Source organism: Tupaia chinensis, unplaced genomic scaffold (genome assembly GCF_000334495.1).
Source record: "Tupaia chinensis unplaced genomic scaffold, TupChi_1.0 Scaffold000318_1, whole genome shotgun sequence".
Lineage (NCBI taxonomy): Eukaryota > Metazoa > Chordata > Mammalia > Scandentia > Tupaiidae > Tupaia > Tupaia belangeri.
The window spans coordinates 1156701-1175657 of record NW_006159811.1 but is presented as its reverse complement, the minus strand read 5'-3'; the positions used below and the strand labels follow the sequence as shown (position 1 = coordinate 1175657).

The window sequence follows — 18957 nt, the reverse complement described above, 5'->3', positions numbered from 1 at the left end:
CCCCCCCAGGGGGGACAGCCATGCAGCAATCCCTTCTCCTCCGTTCTCCTCTCGGGATCTTGGGCATGCACACACACACACACACACACACACACACACAGGCCCGGTGTGAGTTTAACCCACTGGGTCCAGGACTTGAACCACGGTCGGCTACATGGGAGTCCAGCGACATAGTCCTTATGCTAACTGCTGGTCCCTTGAACTATATTCTTATCCTGCTAAAAAAACAGGTCAATTTGTTGTGGTGATTTTTTTGTTTTGTTTTGTTTTTCTATAGGGGTGTATGCATTTGCCAGAGGGGGACAGGGAGGGAGTAAGAAATCACCCACCAGAAGGGAAGGCCACACTGCAATTCCCTTCTCCTCCATTCTTTTGGGATTCTGCGTACTGTGCTGGTTTTTTGTATTTTTTTTTTAAATGACATAAACTGGATGTATTTATGGTGTACCACATGAAGCTCTGATATATGTATACATTGGGAAAGGCTAAATGGGGTAATTGACACACGCATTGCTGCATATACTTATTTTTTGGTGATGAGAATGCTTAAAACTTGAGGCAATTTTCAGCTATACAATATACTGCTATTAACTCCAGTCATCATGATATATAATAGATCTCTTGGACTTAATTCCTTCAAGACAGATTGATTTGAATTCCAGCTCTGCCTTTTTACAAGCTGTCTGACATTAGGCAATTCATTTAATCAGAGAGCAATCCAATTTATTTATTTTTGAAAAGTAGATTAATGTATCTACTTCAAATATCTGTTGTGGGGATGCTGTCACCTAATTGTTACTTAGAACAGTGCCTGGTGGCATACTAGAAACTTAATAAGTATGGTTTATTATTATAAGTTATATACTTTCTTTTTTTTTCAACTGCCCAAGAGCACATTTGCTTTAACCACCATGCCACCTGCTGGCCCTGATCAGGTTTCTTTGTGAGGTAATGGAAATATGTTCTGAACATAGATTGTGGTGATGGATTGGACAACTCTGCAAATACATTAAAAATCAATCTATTGTAAAGAAAACTATTTGCATTTTGTTTCTTACTCTATATTTGCCAAAACAGTTTGCTTGCTTAATCATTTTAACCCTTATTAGATTCGACCTATTTTTTTTTAAAAAGAATCATTTTATTTAGCTTTATTTATTTATTTATTTATTTATTTATTTATTTATTTATTTAAATTTGGCCAGAGCTGGACAGAGCGAGAGCACAAGCAAGCGAGAGAGAGAAAGTGAGAAAGCAAGCCGCCAGGTCCAGGACATGAACCACAGTCAGCCCTGCGGGAGTCCAGTGCCCTTACCCACCACGCCACCTGCCGGCCCCAGATTCAACCTATTTTAGTTTGATGGCAGTTGTTCACATGTGTGTGTGCCATGTGAGGCTGTAACTTGGAGAGAGGAGAAGTGTCTCATTCATCCGCACGTCTATAGAGCTCCTAGTGCACCACTCTCTTCATTTCGGATGCCGCTGAATGTGAAAGAAAGGAACGAAAAGAAGGAAGAGAAAAGGGAGAAAGGAAAGCAAGATGGTTTTGGTGATGATGCACATACTATGTTTGTACTCTACTTACAACATTTTACTGCCTTTTTTTTTAGAGAGAGAGATTTTTGCTGTAGGGCACATGCACTTATGGGAGAGACAGAGACAGACAGAGAGACAGAAAGTGAGAAATCACCTTCTGGGGCGGGGGAAGAGGGATGGCCACGCCACAATCCCTTCTCCTCCATTCTCTTCTCAGGATTTTGGGCACGTGCACACACGCGTCCGGTGCGAGTTTTAAGCTGCCAGATCTGGGACTCAAACTGTGGTTGACTCTGTGGGCGTCCAGCAACGTAACCATTTACACTATCTGTTGATCCCAATATTTTATTGCATCTTAAATTGAATAAGCTCTTAGGATTTTAGAAGATGTGCTAGGGGCCAGCAAGTGACATAGTGATTGAGGTGCTAGTTGACCACAGTTTGAGTCCTGGACCCAGTGGCTTGAAACTCACACTGGGCACATGTGTGTGCATGCTCCAAATCCCAAGAAGAGAATGGAGGAGAAGAAATTGCAGTGTGGCTATCCCCCACGGAAGGGGGGGGGTGATTTGTCACTTTATGTCTCTCTGTCTCTCTGGTGAGTGCATGTGCCTTACATCAAAAAATAGGCCCTGAGGCATGCTCTTGAAGCTAGGAGGTCACAAAGCTCTTGGGAGAGTATCTTGGAAAGGAGGGGCAGCAGCAGCAGCGGCAGGTAACCTGTGAGGTGCCGGGTAATGCCCACCCTTTCCAAGTCCTATTGTCAGGCACGGCCCAGATGAAAGATCTGATAACTGAGTTCTTTGACCCCCTGCTACAGCAGGAAGCACAGGACCAGGCGGCTGGCTGCACCTCCAGACGAGGCCTCGGATGGTAATGAAGATGATGCAGAAGATGAAAAACACACAGATAGCAGGCCTATGTGACAGGCCATCGGCAAAAAGGGCAAAACCACCATCTGAACGAAAGCTTCAATGACATTTAAAAGACTGCTACTATATCCTAATTATCACAAACTGACACGGAAGGAAAACGTGTGCTCTAATTTGGAGAAATGGTTGTTTTATTCCACTGGGACAATTTTTGTCCATGAGGAAACTGTTTCTTCTCTTCTGAACAAAGAAGATAAATGTTTAGAAGTGAAATGTGCTTCCTTGCTTACTAAATAGGTTTTAGGCTATGAAATAAAATAGTACACTTCATAACATAGAAAGTCTTCTAAATTGGCAAGTGAATTCCATCACTTTATCTATTTTTTAAATAACCATTGATTTAAACTGTGTCATGTCTACATCTTTTAGCCTCTGCTTCTGTCACAAAAGGTATATGTCATGGTTCACAGGCAAGACTATTTTAAAGAACTGACAAAGCAAGTGATGAAAATAGGGTATTAAACATTGGATCATCAATTCTTTATAAAGAGAAGGAATAAAAGGAACAGAAATACTAGAGAAAGGAAATTTCTTGAGAGAGACCCAAGGAAACATTGAATTCACAGCTACATCCATGTAGACACACCCACGGATACCACTTAACAATGTGCATTAATGTTATGATTTATCTTGTATCTTAAGAGAGCCAGGGGCTGGGACCAGAGATGGCATAATGGTTATGTTGTTGGACTCCCATGTAGTGGACCGTGGTTCAAGTCCCAGATCCAGCAGCTTGAAATACACTGGGCACGTGTGTGTGTGCATGCCCAAAAATCCTGAAAGGAAAATGGAGGAGAAGGGATGGAGGCATGGCCCTCCCCCTCGGGGGGTGATTTCACACTTTCTGTCTCTCTCCATCTCTCTGGCGAGTACGCACACCCTATAGCCAAAACCTCTCTAAAAAAATTAAAACTAATAATAAATAAATAAATAAATAGAGTAGGGGGTATGTTTTTATGCTGTGCTATGGTATATGTATTATGAGTGCAAATATAAGGTGAGTTCCAGACCCCACAGCTTGAAACTCATGCCGGGTGCATGTGCATCTGTGGCCAAAATCCTAAGAGGAGAATGGAGGAGAAGGGATTACAATGGGGCCATCCCTGGAGGTAATTTCTCACTTTCCCTCTCTCTGTCTCTCTCTGGTGAGCATGTGCACCCTGTGGCAAAAAATTCTGAAACACACAAACAATCAAACAAACAAAGAAAAAATGGTGGGCAAAGGTAAATAAGTAGAATGGGCCAGGGAGAGCATTTCAGTTCAGGGAACATGAAAATTAAAGTGAGAATACAGGGTTGGGGCCAGGTGAGTGGGCAGTTAAAGTCTATGCTACAGAGAAATTAGAAGAAAAATGTGGATAAAATGGGTTCATATCATACATAGTTTTGAATGTAAATACCAGTAGCTTAGATTTGGACCTATAAATAAGACATGGACTGGCCACATGACCTAGTGGTTAAGGAAGCTGGATCGCACAGGGCTAGCAGCATGGTTTGAATCCTAGCCCTGGTGGCTTAAAAAACTCTTGGGGTACTTGTGTGTGCATGCTTCAAATCCCTACATGGTAGAGAAATGAAGGACAAGGGACTTGTGGTGTGACCACACCTCACTACGGGTTCTCTCTCTTCTCTCCCTCTCTCTCTCTTTCTTTGTCTCTCTTGGGCAAGCACATGCACCTTGTGGCAAATTTAAAAAAGCAAAACAAAACAAAATATAATTTAAAAATAAATAATAACCGGCTCAGGAGGATTCCTGGACTGAGGGTAGGGTGGATGGGGACGGACGTTCTGAAGTGAACTGCTGGAAAGATGAGGCGGACAGCACAATGCACGAGAGAGTCCAGTGACCATAGCGCTGGAAACTACTGCAGTGTTTTCACACATGAAATCTTGATTATTTAACATAAACTTAAAAATCCACAATGCATGGGAATTATCTGAATTATTTCTAACTAGCAAATGAAGAGAGTAGGCAGCAGTTCTTTGGACCCTTACACTTAGCCTTCAGGTGAGCTTCAGTGTCATTAACAGATCCAGGTGAAAGACACGCTAGTGAGCTGTAGAAAATGTGAAGCAGAAAGGAATGACCACTGATTAAGAGAAGGAAAGACAGTACAGACAGTACTTCACAGTGTGGTGTCCACTAGTTGGCAAGACCTCATGGAACAAATCCTACCCGTATGTGAATAACCCTCTGCAAACCCGTCCACATGCTGTATGAATGACTGGTATGTACACCACATGTACCATGTAGGCACAACTAAGACTCACAACAATCGCAGGAGATAGGTCCGATCATCCACTTTACAGAAGCACAAAGGTAATACCCTGTCTGACATCACGTTGCCGAGAATGCTGGAGCCAGGACTGGACTCAGGAGGTCTAACCCCAGGACCCATGTTCCTAATATTACACTCTATCACTGCCCATCCTAATTGCTCTCCCACACAACCTATGAAGTAGGGAAGATAAATCATATTTGTTCAACAAATATTTAGAGTTCTTCTCTGTCAGAGTTTGTTCTTCCCATCCCATGAGTTTCCAATGATGGATGAGCCACAACCCCCCAACTCTCAAGAACTTATAGCCTAGAGAGCAAGATAGATGAGCAAGTTCACATTTCTCTGATGAAAAATGAACACTCTGCTTAAATAACTTATCAAAGAACACAGCAAATGCATAGGTGATGAGACCAGGACTTAAATGCTAATACTATACCTGCAAGTCTAACGCTTACTCCAAGCAATGTGGTTACTTCTTTTTTCTGGCCCACTAGACAAAAAGGAAAGAAAAAAAACATTACCAAAATCAGGACCACTAAGTCTAACCAAACTTCTACAAAAAGAGCCTGATCTTATAAGAAGAAAACATCCAATCAAGAGGCTGTGACTTTGTGGGGAAGAACATGGGCTCCTTATGCCAATTCTCCACATATTGGTTCAACCACTGAAAAAGGCACTATTTTCAACATGAGTCCTCATCAATGTCTATTTTTCCTAATATTATTTCAGATGCTTTGGGTAAATCTTTCACACAGGGTTACCTCTCCCAGGAAAATCAAAAGAAATTCTGTGGGGTGAGACGCTGAAGATGGCCACAGTCAATTCAGCTCCATAGTAATAAGATTTTTCAATTTTGCTTCTGTTCCTGTCATGTCTCTGAAAGGAGGCCTACAGATTCTCCTTTGATATATGTTAAAAAATACTGTCCCTATGATGGAGCAACAAGTCCAGCAGCCAGAGATAGGTCCAAGAAACTCGGGAGCTCCAAAAGGAGGAAACGAAGGCAGGGCTAAGGGCAGGTGGTGGACGAGCAAGGAGGAAACAGCCCTGGGCTGAGTCTCCAGGGATGTGAGGTATTCCTTTGGGTAGCGATCTTTAAGCAGATATAGTGGCATGGGCGGGGCTCCAAGTGCCCAGCCACTTCAGGGTGCAGGACCTGGAGTTTTGTGATGCTCAGAGCAAATGGGTAATGCAGAGAGTGGTGAAAGAGCTAGAAAGCTAACACATATATTTTTATTCAAAATGAAGTCATTTAAAATGTGATAGATGCATAATAGAATATTAGCCTTAAAAAGGAAGGGAATTCTAGCAATGCTACCATGTGGATAAACCTTGAGGCTATGAATCCGCTTATACCAGGTACCTAGAGCAGCTCAATTCATAGAGAGATAGAATACTGGTTGCTGGGGGTGGAGGGAGAGGGAAATAGGAGTTGCTGGTTAAAGGGCAGAGGTCATTTTGCAAGGAGGAAAGAGTTTAAGGAATGGATACACAACAAGGTGCATATCCTTAACACTGCTCAGCTTTCCATTTAAAGAAAGAAGGTTACGGTGGCAAGGTTTATGATCCGTGAATTTTAGCACAATTTAAAATAAATAAATAAAATTGTAAAAGGGAAACGACTTAACAAAGTTCTTTTTTCACTTACTTTTGTGATTTTCTTTTAATGTGAGAATCTACCTGAACTAACCTAGGAGAATTATTTTGCTGGATTGATGGGAAGGTGCCAGTGAAGAGCAGAGAGAAGTCTAAGACCATAGAAGAGAGAAGGAAAGTAACAGAGCAAAGGTCTCAGACCTGAAGAAGGCAGGTAGAGATGGCATTAGGGGTTCAGGTGATGAGCTGGTCTGAAACGGGGCGGGGGGGGGGAGAAATAGATACTTTACCCCTGAGAAAGGAGATAAGGATAGATATGTTTATACATGTACTTATAAGGAAGAATTTGGGTGGTTGAGGCAGCCCAGAAGCTGGACATCTCAATGAAGTTAAGAGGTGGAGAACGTAGGCTGGGAAGAGTTGGAAGGACACAGCTACGTTCAGAGAATGGGATGCTGGGTTAAGATTTTTGAGGTAAAAGTACCAGAGAGCAATAATTGGGATGGAGGGTTGGGAGTGGATAGCTATGACTTACAAGAGGAAACTCATTAAGATGGTTCAGTGCATTTTTAAAGTTTATTTATTTTTTTCTATAAAAGGAGAGGATGAGAGAGACAGGCACCTCCAATAGGGTCTTCACACTGTTATCCTACCCTCGGCTTCAGCCAGCCAGGATCACAGGCACACATGGCCCAGTGTGCACAGGGACAGCTCAGGGACATGAACCGGGAACCTTCCCATATGGCCTCAGCACCTCAGAGTGCTGGGTTACTGCTGTGCTCTGTGGCTGACTCTCCAATGGCTTCTGAGGTCAGATGCATGGGTGGATCACCTAGGATGATAACATCACTGCAGGCTATGACAGGAGATGGGGAGGAATGGGAGGAACAGGAAGATACACAAGCCAAGACCTCAGTTCTTTCAGAAACAAACAGGAATGACTGGAGCCAGACAGAGTGGCAATGTGGAAGGTTCCACATTTCTTCCAGTTCGTAGAGCCATTCTCCAGTTCCCCAATCCTTTCCATGATCCCTTTCTCTTCATAGCATGTGCACCACACACTACACTATTACCCTGTTTATCTACTGGGTCATCAGAAAAATCATGATGAGGACCAGCAGATAGCATAAGGGTTATGTCACTGGCCTCCCAAATGGCCGACCACAGTTCAAGTCCCAACCCAATGGCTTAAAACTCACTCCAGGCACGTGTGCAAGCCTGCCCAAAATTCTGAGAGAAGAATGGAGGAGAAGGGATTGCAGCATGGCCAGCCCCTCTCTGTCTTCCTGGAAAGTGTAAAATCTCTCTGCAAAAGAAAAATCATGATGCATTTTTGTGTAGAAAAACACAGAAAAATACATCATGACTTGCCCAGCGACCCAATATTTCTCAATAAATAGAAATATTGATTTTCTTTAAGAAATCTCAAATGCACATAGTAATGCCTCAATACATCACAATTATTGAATGAGTGAGTGAGAGAGTGAATAAATAACAGAGGTCAGTTAAGGTTATCCCATAGGGGCTGCTAACGTAGCAGGGACAGTCTTCCCTAGAAGGGAGCAATCCCAGGGTGTTTGGTCTTAGACAGACAGCACATGTTAGGCAGGGCCTCATTCCAGCTCTACCTGCCCTTTTGTTTTCGTTTTCCCCTTCACATGACTACTCCTCCTGATCCTCTTAAGATTCAGCATGGGTGTCACCACCTCTAGAAAGCCTCACCTGATGTCCCGCCCCCTAACCAGAGCAGCTGTCCCTTCTCAGGAGCTCTCCAGCACCCTGCAGTTCCCTCTTGTGTCATGCTCACCCTGCTGTACAATTGTTACATGTCCCATCTCCCTACTAGACCGAGGAGTGCAGCTTACCTCACTCACAGCTGGCATCCCATAAACATTTCCTGAGCGCCTCTGTGGAAAGCATTGCACTTGTGAGTTGGAAGAACCTGCCTTTGAAGTTCATCCATCATACACAAACCTACACTTTGGCCACACTGAACAAGTGGGCCCTTGCCACTCAGGCAACCAGGTGGGGAAATAGGGGTCACTGGTAGAGTCATGATGCATTTTTGCATAGAAAAACAGGAAAAAAATATGTTATGACTTTTCCAACAACCCAATAGCTCAGTCCTAACACCAAAGAAAAGCCAGAGTCTTTCTGTTTAAAATGAAATGGGAGGTGGGGACCAGAGGATGGTGTAATGGTTACATTGCTGGACTCCCACATGGCCAATCACAGTTTGAGTGGCAGGCCCAGAGATTTCAAACTCACGCCGAGCGCATATGCATGCATGTCCAAAATCTCAAGAAGAGAGTGGAGGAGAAGGGACTGTGGTGTAGTCATCCTCCCTGGGGGTGATTTCCTGCTTTCTGTCTCTTTGTGTCTCTCTGTCTCTCCTACAAACACATGCACCATATTAAAAAATCTCTAAAAATAAATATATAAATAAATGAAATGGCATCCACAGACCATGATGTGTCCATTTTCCTGTCCATCTGGCCATAAGCACACCTGGGTACGGTGATGGGACATCAAAGAACATGGGCACCTCTGATGGGACCCAGACAGTAGAGCAGGATGGATTCACCTACAGAGCTTTGATAAGGATGTCTTGTGTGTAGGCCTCACCCCAGAGGTTTTGGTTTAACTGGTCTGTAGTACAGCTGGGTTTTCACAGCTCTTCGATTTTATTATCTGCCCCCTGCTTGCCAGCCCTTCTGCCTGGCTTGAGGTGCTGTCCAAGGTAGCAAGTCATTGAGAACACTCCAGCACTGGCCAAGCCCACCATGGGCAGGGGTCTATCTGGACAACCCAGTGGACAGTCACTGCATTTTAGGACAGCAGAGGGGCCAAGCCACAGTCAGTTTGACTGCAGGAAACCACATCTTCATGTTCCACCTGAAACTGTGCTCTGTCCAGTAGCCACACAAGGCTATTCAAATTGAGTTAATCAGAACTAAAAGTTCAGTCCATAACAGGCTAGACAGTAGATGCTGTCAGCTTTAAGAGCCACATGGTTTCTGTTCCAGTTTTTCAACTCTTCAGAGGCAGTAGAGAAGCAGGCAATAGGTAACCAATGGGCATGGCTATGTTTCAACACAACTCTATTTACAAAGTCGTTTGCTGACCCTTGACTACAGGCAACCAAATGCCCTAAGACAAGTTCTACACACAAAGAGATGATACTCCCCCGTTTTTTAATATAAGTTCTACACACAAAGAGATGATACTTCCCCCCCTTTTTTTTGTTAGAGGTGGCAGGTGCTAACAGAAAAAGACAGAGAGAGAGGGCAAGGAGAAAGCACTTCCCATGGGGAACGGCCACAACTCAGTCCCTTTTCTTCCATCTCTCCTTCCTTTCAGGATGTTTGGGCACACATGCACACGCACCCAGTGTGTTTCACAAGCTGCTAGGTCTGGGACTCAAACCTCACAGTTGGCCATGTGCAATCCAGCTGCCTTAACTACCAGGCCATGGCACTGGTCCAAGACAATGATTTCATTGGACAGACGAGGTAAATAAACAACAAGCAAAGAAACTAGGAAATGGATGAAACTCAAGTGAGCCTTAAGGTACAACAGTGGTCATGTTTGGTCTTCCTGACCAAACAATATGTCCAGAACCAATGTAAAATATTCATGAACTAAAAACTCAATGGAGTCTTATCCTTTGGTGATGAATGAAGGCATGCCGAGTCTCAAAGAAATAAATTATGTGCCTCCCAGAAACTTTTTTCTAGCTTTTAGAAGCTCAGTAGGGGAGCAGTTATCATCCAGAAAAATCCTCTTTAATTTCCCATATGATAACATGAGTTAAAAACCTGTGGTATAGGGACCAGCAGATGGCATAATGGTTATGTCGCTGGACTCCCACATAGTCAATTGCAGTTCGAGTCCTGGACCTGGTGGCTTAAAACTCATGCCAGGCACATGTGTGTGTACACCCAAAATCCCAAGAGGCGTATAAAGGAGAATGGATTGCTGGGTGGGCATCCCCCCTGAGGGCTGATTTCTGGCTTTCTGTCTCTCTGACTCTCTGTTCTCTCTGGCGAGCGCACATGCCTTACAGCAAAAATTCCTCTTTATTAAAACAAATTATCAAACAAAAAACCTGTGGTATGAATAAATAGAAAGTAACAGTGAGAAAAACAGTCATCCTGAGCCAGAGACCATGCCATGGACTTTACAAAAACGGCCCGAAGGCTGATACAGAGCAGCACCTCCAAGTGGTCACATTCCTGGCTCTGTAAGCAGTTGTTCACATGGGTGAGCAGTTCCATCTCTAAAGATCTTGGTGTGCCACTATTTAATCACAACCGTATCCTATCTGCAATTCAGCTCAGGGAAAAATTTTTACTTTATTTTTATGACCAATCAAAATTCTGGTATAAGTGGCAACCTACTCCTTCTCATATAAATCAGTTTTTATGCCACATATAAGATGAAAATAAAATGGAGATATACCAATCGGAATGTCAAAGGAAAGATAATCAGCTTTCTCAAGAACAGTTCTATTAGCTGCTAAGATTACAAGGAGATAAATATGATTCTTAGGAGTACTGTGCTGTCATTGAGAAGAAGAGAAAAATGTTCAAAATGCTGTACTTTTTAACTCTAGGGTGTACGAGAATCAAATACCACAAAGGAGGAAATAGTCCACCCCTTACTTTTCTTCTATTGCATACAGGTATATTTTGGTTATTAAGATTTTCATATAGGGGAAATAATGGTTACATCATAATGGTTACATTGCTGGACTCCCACACGGCCAACTGTAGTTCAAGTCCCAGACCTGGCGGCTTCAGACTCACACTGGGCATGTGTGTGTGCATGCCTAAAATCCCAAGAGGAGAACAGAGAAGGGATTGCGGCATGCCCACCCTCCTGAGGCGGGTGATTTCTCACTTTCTGTCTCTGTCTCTCTCTGTCTCTGGTGAGTGCACATACCTTACAGCAAAATCTCTCTCTTAAAAAAAAAAAAAAAAGAGAGATGATTTTCATACAAATCCTTTAACTTTCGATGAAAACTAGAATTTGGAAAATCCATGAGATAAATTCCTATTAGAAGCTCCAGGGCAATTACAATACAGAATTCCTCGAAGTTTAATTTACAAATACTCCAGGTGCAAAAAAAAAAAAAAATCTCTATTTGGATTACTTCACAATAGTATCAACATTTCTTTTTTTCTTTTCCTAGATTTTTTGGCCATAGGGTGCAGAAAAGAGACAGAGACAGAAAAAGGAAAGTGAGAAATCAACCCCCAGGGGGGACAGCCATGCCGCAATCAATCCCTTCTCCTCCATTCTTGGAATTTGGAATATGAACACACATGTGCCCCTCATAATTTTCAAGCCACTGGGTCTGGGACTCAAACTGGGGTTGGCCATGTGGGAATCCAGCATCTTAACCACCATGCATCTGCTGGCCCCAGTATCAACATTTCTTAATGAACACCTTATTCATTCATCAGTCAATAAAATGAAAATAATTTGAAAATACTCTGTTATTAACTAGCATAATTAAAAAATATAACACCTAGTTTAGCTATGTATGATCCATTTTAATGTATATTTTAAATTTTTTTCCTTTTTTCTCTCCCAATTATTGCCATTTACAATACTTAATTGGTAGCTAAGTCATTATAAGTGTAAAAAAAAAAAAGAAGGAGAAAGTTTTGTTAATAAATGAAATGTTTAAGAATAGTAAGGCTATACTATTTTTGGAGACATTTATGTTTACATTCAGTTGACTATCATTATAATTCATTATAATTGCTTCAGACTTAAATAACACCATTTAAGCTACAGACTAATTTCCTCTACTGCCATAGTTAAGCATAATTACTTCTTAAGCTTTGTCTACACTTGTATAGAAGTATTACCAAACTTGTGATTTTTTTTCAAAGATGGTTTATTTTGTCTCTTTGCATTCCACAAATAGTCTGCATCAGGGCCAGCCAGTGGCACAAATGTTAAGGCAACTAGATCCACATGGCCGACTGTGCTGTCCAAATCCCGGACCTGGCCACTTACAAAAAATGGCAGGAGTGTGTGTATGCCTGCCCCGAATCCTGAGAAGAATAGAGGAGAAGGAATAGCAGCATGGCCATACCCCTGGGAAATGCATTCTCACTTTCTCTCTCTCTGTGTATCTCCTTCTGGTGAGCACATATGCCCTATAACAAATTAAAAAATAAAATTAAGGGGCCAGTGGGTGTCAAAGGCACTGGACTCCCACATGGCTTATTGTAATTCAAATCCTGGACCTGGTGGCATGCTTACTCTCTTTCTCTCTCTGTCTCTCTTAAGAGCACACATACTCTGGAGCAAATTGAAGGATAATAATAATGATAAATAAAATTAAATAAATATCAATGTTTTAAACTACATACACACACACACACACATATATATTTTCTTTTTACTTTAGTCTGCATCACTCTCTTCAGGGATAGACAATTCTGTCGCATTGAAGAAAGTCTGAATATCTTAAAGACTTTTTCACTGTGTTAGACACAGTCCTGGTCCTTTTTAAAAACAGAAATGCAAACACACTGACAAGATGTTGCCTCTTCTAGGATCCAACAAGTTATTGCTCATATTTAATTTGACCTTTTAGGAAAACTGAAATCTACTTCCAAAATGAAATTAGTTTTACTTTCTAGATTGCATTGGGAAAAAGAAAAGATTTCCAGCTTCAATTTTAAGACATCTCCTTTAATACGAAATCCTTAAAACAACACTGATTTCCACTTATTTTGTTACAGATACATCATAAGGCATTCACGGAGTGGAAGTGACTTTGAAAAGTCAAACAATTAAAGACGTAGTAAAAGGGGAGGGGGCTTATGAGACGGACATAACTATTTAGCCCATCTGTGACTGTTTGCTACCACCAGTATACAGAAGTTAGGATCTGGTTAAGAGAGAAAGAAGGGGACCAGCAATTAGTGTAATGGCTATGTCACTGAACTCCCAGGTAGCCTAATCCGGGACCCGTGTGTGTGCGACCCCAGGATCCCGAGAGGAGAATGGAGGAGAAGGGACTGCGGTATGGCCATCCCCCCTGGGGGGGGGGTGGTTTCTCACTTTCTGTCTCTCTGTCTCTCTCTGTCTTTCTGGCGAGCGCATGCGCTCTATAGCAGAAACCTCTCCAAAAAAGAAAAGAAGAGAAAAAGGAGAGAGAGAGAAGACAGCGTTAGAGATACAGTTTGCAGTTAGCTTCTGGGACCTTCATGTTTCTGCAGGCTCCAGGCTGCCTTTCCAAGGACATTAACGTTCAGAGACCACAGGAGTAGCGAGGGCTCCTCCAGCCTAATGTGCAATGATTCCCTTCTCACTCATCAGGCCTCGTCTTACACAGAACACGCCGCCGTCAGCGTATTCTGCACTTGTGCAATGCTGGCTAAAGTTGGAGCCTCGCAGGTGACCGTCCATGTGTGGCTACTGCACTGCAATATGGAGCACGCAGCAGCTGTGTGCATGGGATGCCACCAGTCTGCCAGGGTTTGGATTCTGCCTTCACTACTTCCTGGGATATAGACACGTGAGGTAATGGCATTACCTGCACTGAAGGACTGCTGTGAGAAACAAGGTAATCATGGAAAGCATTCAGCACGGGGCACTTGGTGAGCATCCACTCCTACTCATGACTATTATATCTTAGCTCAGTGTTCCCCGAAGCAGGTCCCAAGCCTAATTTCATAGACAGTGTCTTACATCATAGTCCAGCATACACATATTCACTGACATAATGACAACACCAATCACGAAAACGTGTGTAGAGTGTTTATATGGACTGGACAGTACAGAGTCAGGATTTGAACCCAGGGTCCTGGTTAATCCAGTGCTCAAACCACTACTCTCCACTGTCTTGAGGGCTTACAGTTGCTGTACACAGGGAAGGCAAGTTTCATCACACTAGACACCCTCACCAGGAAGAATGCAAGATCCCTCCTATTCTATTATGCATTCTGTTTCATTAAGAAAAATGCTGACCCACAGGGCCAGCAGGTGGCAAAGTGGTTGGGGCATTGGACTCCCACATGCCAACCACAGTTCAAGTCCCAGACCTGGAGCATGCTTTCTTACTTTCTTTGTCTCTGGTCAAATTTTAAAAATAACAATAAGAATAAATAAAATTAAATAATTCTCTAAAAAAAGAAAAGAAAAGAAAAATATTGATTCTAATTCTTTTTTTGAGAGATATTTGCTACAGGGCGTGTGCACTCGCCAGAAAGACACAGACAGACAGAGAGACAGAAAGCAAGAAATCACCCCCCAGGGGGTGGGGGATGGCCACACTGCAATCCCTTCTCCTGCATTCTCCTTTCAGGATCTTGGGCACCCACTATACACGCCCAGCGTGAGTTTAAGCCACAGGGTCCAGGACTCGAACCACGGTCGATTACATGCGAGTCCAGCAACGTAGCCATTACGCTAACTGCTGGTCCAGATTCTAATTCTTTAAATTGATTTTATGACGCAAGACATGCAGTCTGAAAAATATTACGGTAGGAGTAGTATAAAATTATTGGGAAACACAATAATATAAGAAGTTAAATAAGTATATGTATCTCATCTAAGCACATGCATTATAAATCTGAAAATAATAACAGTAGTGAAAAAGGGTTCAATAAGGCATTTCTTAAATGTATTCCATCTCCTTGTGGAATGGGCACTAATTGGGAAATGTCACCCTGGGATGTTTCTACCTTCAGAGCAGAGACAATTTGGGAATTATTTTAGCCTTTGCTTTAGTTAGTATGCATGAACACATTTGACACACTTCTAAATAACTGATTGAGAAACAGAGGAGAGGAATCCCCAGGTCCCTGAGCTCTGGCCTGGAGAGAGGTACCCCAGGTACCTAGACTGGGGGAGAGAGTCACTCACTCAAGAACCATGAGAGGCCGTATCTTGTGAAATGATATCATGAACAATGCATCCCTGTTCCAGGTCAAAATAAAAGGAAATTAGTTTAAAAATGGCAGCAGCATGGTAGATGCTAAATCAAATCTTAAAGGTTTTATTAAAAACAATGGCAGGTATATTTTAAGTGAGTTTGGCAATGCCCATGGGTGAGGCTGAGCGAGAGGATCTGGGGTCAAGCTCAAGGGAAAGAAACCAAACAAGATGGGCGTAAAAGAAGGAAAAACTTCAACCGTCCTTGGGTCGGGGTACCTGCCTGTCAGACCTTGCTCAGGGTCTTTGTAGCTACAAGCAAGGGGAGTAGGGACAATTGTGCATCACCACCTGCTTCCCCTTTCTACCCATGGGGTCTCCCCTCTCCCCAGCTCGAAATACTGAAAAGCGCCAAAACCAACTATAAGAATAATAGTCTACAATGTGCAAAAGAGCAAATAAAGCTTAAATTCGTAAACACAGACACTGGGCCCAAGGATCTGAACAGCTCTGAGTGACACTTATTTGTGTGGCTAGCAGACATATGGAAATTAAAAAGGAAAACTTTAGAATACAGTTGATCTTCAGCATAAAGTACCTTCTTCAGAGTAAATGCAAGTGCTTTTTCGTAACAACGGGACCACGGAGTCAAACTGTAATTCCTGGTACTATCAACGGCAGTTCCTGCTTTCTCCTGATTAAGCGATAATTGCCATCGGGGACTCTCTCTGGGACATGGGTGAAGAGAATTTAGAGCTACACTGTCCCATGTGGAAGACACTAACCTCGTGGGGCTACTGAAATGAATCAAAGCTAAAGACAACTTGAAGTGCCTCAACTGCACAAGCCACAGCTCAAGTCCTCAGCAGCCACGCTGGGCTCATGGCTATCGTTTCGGCCATCAGTAGAACATTCCCATCACTGTGGAAAGTTCTACTAGATAGTACTGATGTAGAAAAAGTTACTTAGAGATGCTAAAAAGGAAACTGTTCATTTCTCCGTGGTAAAAGTGAGAAATGAACTGGTTTGACTCAGTCTGGGGTTGATGCTGAAGGTACTGCCAAAGATTCCATTATTATCTCAAAATATTCCAACTGGCCTGTCTGAAATCTCTTTGCATGAAGACTTTCCATTGCCACAAGTTATTTTTCAACATCCAAACATACCAGGAAATGATACTGGCTGATAACAACAACGTGTTAAACGAGGTGGTTTGAAAGCGCTTGAGCAACTTACGGAATACCACAAAGACATATTATCAGTTCCGTGAGTAGAAGTTTGTAGTTAAATAAGTAGGGACTCCCTTCTGTGGTTACCCTTAGGATAAGGAAAATATTACACACCTGGGTTTAGTCCGACGCCTTTCATGATGTTAGGCACAGATTTAATAACATTTGAACTTTGCATTAGGTTTGGGGGACTAAAGCTTCACAGGAATCTGATCACCACTGGGGTGCAGATTCTGAGTGCCACAGATTCTTCTCGGGAAGAAGACTGGCAGGTAATCTGTTCCGCCAGTGTTTGTTTTGCTTAACTGTTTACTGAATTGATCCCAAATGGCCAGATTAGCTGAAACCAAATGGCTGAGATTGCAAAGGCCAACCAGCTTTTCTTCTCTTCTGACTCCGGGCTGCTAATCAGGCCACTGTCCTGTACAGGTGTGGGTCACAGAGGCGACACGGAGGGAACAGATAAGAGTATAAAGTAAAAGCAACTTCCCTCTCCACAAAGCAGGTAAAGTGAGCACAAAACCCCTGCAAGTTTGCTGTGGGTGTGATTAGAGTAGCTCTATAACAAAGGCTAAATCTAAGGCAGTAAACAATTTTACTCATGCAAAAAAAATTATTCCATAGGACCTGCAGGTGGTGTGGTGGTTAAGGGTGCTGGACTTCCACATGGCCAACTATGGTTCAAGTCCCGGACCTGGCAGCTTGCTTTCTCATTTTCCCTCTCTCTCTCACTCTGTCCCTCTCTGGTCAAATTAATTAAATAAATAAAGTTAAATAAAATAATTCTTAAAAAAATTTACTCCATAGAGCCAACTGTCTCCCCCAACCAAAGCACTAGGTGAAAAACACATGAATTAAGCAATTGTAAGAAAGACATATTAAGGGTGACTTAAATAACCCAGATTGCATGCAGCTAATGGCAGATTATAAAATAAACATGCATTTTCCGAATATTTTAATATTTCACAATGTCATTACATCTACTAACTAGTCATTATTGTTACCAAATTTCTTTATCCATTATTTTTTTTTTTTGAGAAGTTTTTGCTATAGGGCGTGTGTGCTCGCCAGAAAGACAGAGAGAGACAGAGACAGAAAGCGAGAAGTCACCCCCCTGGGGGGCTAGCCACACCACCATCCCTTCTCCTCCATTCTCCTCTCAGGATCTTGGGCATGCATGCGCATGCACCTGGTGTGAGTTTAAGCCACTGGGTCCGGGACTCGAACTGTGGTAAACTACATGGGAGTCCAGCGACATAGCCATTATGCTAACTGCTGATCCCACCTTTATCCATTATTTACCATGCTCAGTTTGGGACCTTCCAACTTGGAGCACTTGGATAACTTTTATTAAACAATGTTTAAATACAGGACACAGTATGAGCATTTCTAGGCTTATGCCTTGAGGATGAAACTCTAATTTCAGGCTCATTAAGAGGTGACAGCTATAGATTCTCTTGGAGACATGGTGTTTCCAGGACACATATAAGAAAAAGTTTGAGATTTAATGCATGAGAACTGAGAAAGTAAAATTCTTTGATCTGTGAATATCACATAGATGAGTCTATCCATTTTTCCTTGAAACAGAAAACTTTAAGTAGGTCAACTTATTAACTGCTACCATGGAGTTTATACGTCCACACTCGCCTATCCTTTTGATGAACTTCAGCCTGAAAGGCGTTACAGCTCTACATTATAAAAATCTCTTTGATTCAAGCAGAGAAATGAAGAAGCAGAGAGTAATATTGCCGGCTAGGCTTTGTTATTGTAACAGATCCAAGAACTGCTTCCCCCTCTCTTACACATATCACTAGTGTTGCTGATTCCCTAACAGGACCGCGCACACGGGCAGTCGGAATAGGTTCCCTCAAGAAGGGGCGCTTCCACTGCACCCGGGCTGCGTTCTGACATCTGTAGTCACAGCCCCAGCTCAGGCGTGAAAGGCGGTCTGGCAGGAAAAACCTTGCCCAAAGACCCAGGGCAGTGTCTGGGATATAATGAAGTGTTGTAGGGGTCGGAGTGGAAGGGAAGAGGAATCGGAATGTAAAATGGGAAAACCCTCCCGCAATATAAGGGCTCGCTCCATAACTCAAAGCGTTATCACTTCTATATTGCAATGGATGACCAAACAGCCTCAATCACCCCCCGCCCCCTACTGCAGCCTCCCCGCGAGAAACCGAAAATCCCATTTCTTTTAAGTATGCTGGAAGGAAAGGAAAGCAATACCGAGCATCCATCCAGAGTGGAGGGCGGCGCTCCGGGCAAAGCAAGTTGGTGTCTCCTTCCCAGACCCGGCTTCCCCTGCCAGCCCGACTTGGCCAGTGGCGAAGTGAAGGCAGAAGGGCCCAGACACCGCGAGGTCAAACTTGGGGTCGCCTCTTCCCGGAGTCCTCCGATAACAAAAGGATGGGGACACCTGTCAAAGACGGGGGCCCGGGCGGCCGCGGGCGGGCGGCACTGCGGCGCGGGGACCGAGACGCG

At 43.1% G+C, this 18957-nt stretch overlaps 1 protein-coding gene and 1 pseudogene across 5 annotated transcripts in view; one reads left to right on the top strand and one right to left on the bottom strand.

Moving 5' to 3' along the window:
* Positions 1–2514, top strand: part of LOC102469139 (EKC/KEOPS complex subunit GON7 pseudogene) — an 8025-nt pseudogene extending 5511 nt beyond the window's left edge.
* The window catches only part of TMEM150C (transmembrane protein 150C), a 79244-nt gene that overhangs the window by 55370 nt on the left and 4917 nt on the right, over positions 1–18957 (bottom strand). The window contains exons 1-2 of one of the 5 annotated variants that reach the window (XM_014588944.2): positions 18703–18866; positions 5187–5240 (exon numbers count right to left, since the gene is read on the bottom strand). The exons of 2 other annotated variants lie outside the window; for them this stretch is intronic. Coding sequence is in view for 2 of the 3 variants with exons in the window: in XM_027773058.1 (XP_027628859.1) it covers positions 18703–18713 (11 nt within the window). In the remaining variant the exon portion in view is untranslated. Of the gene's footprint in view, positions 1–5186; positions 5241–18702; positions 18873–18957 lie in introns of those variants that run through there. 2 more of the 5 variants (XM_027773058.1, XM_027773059.1) reach the window with 2 other exon arrangements.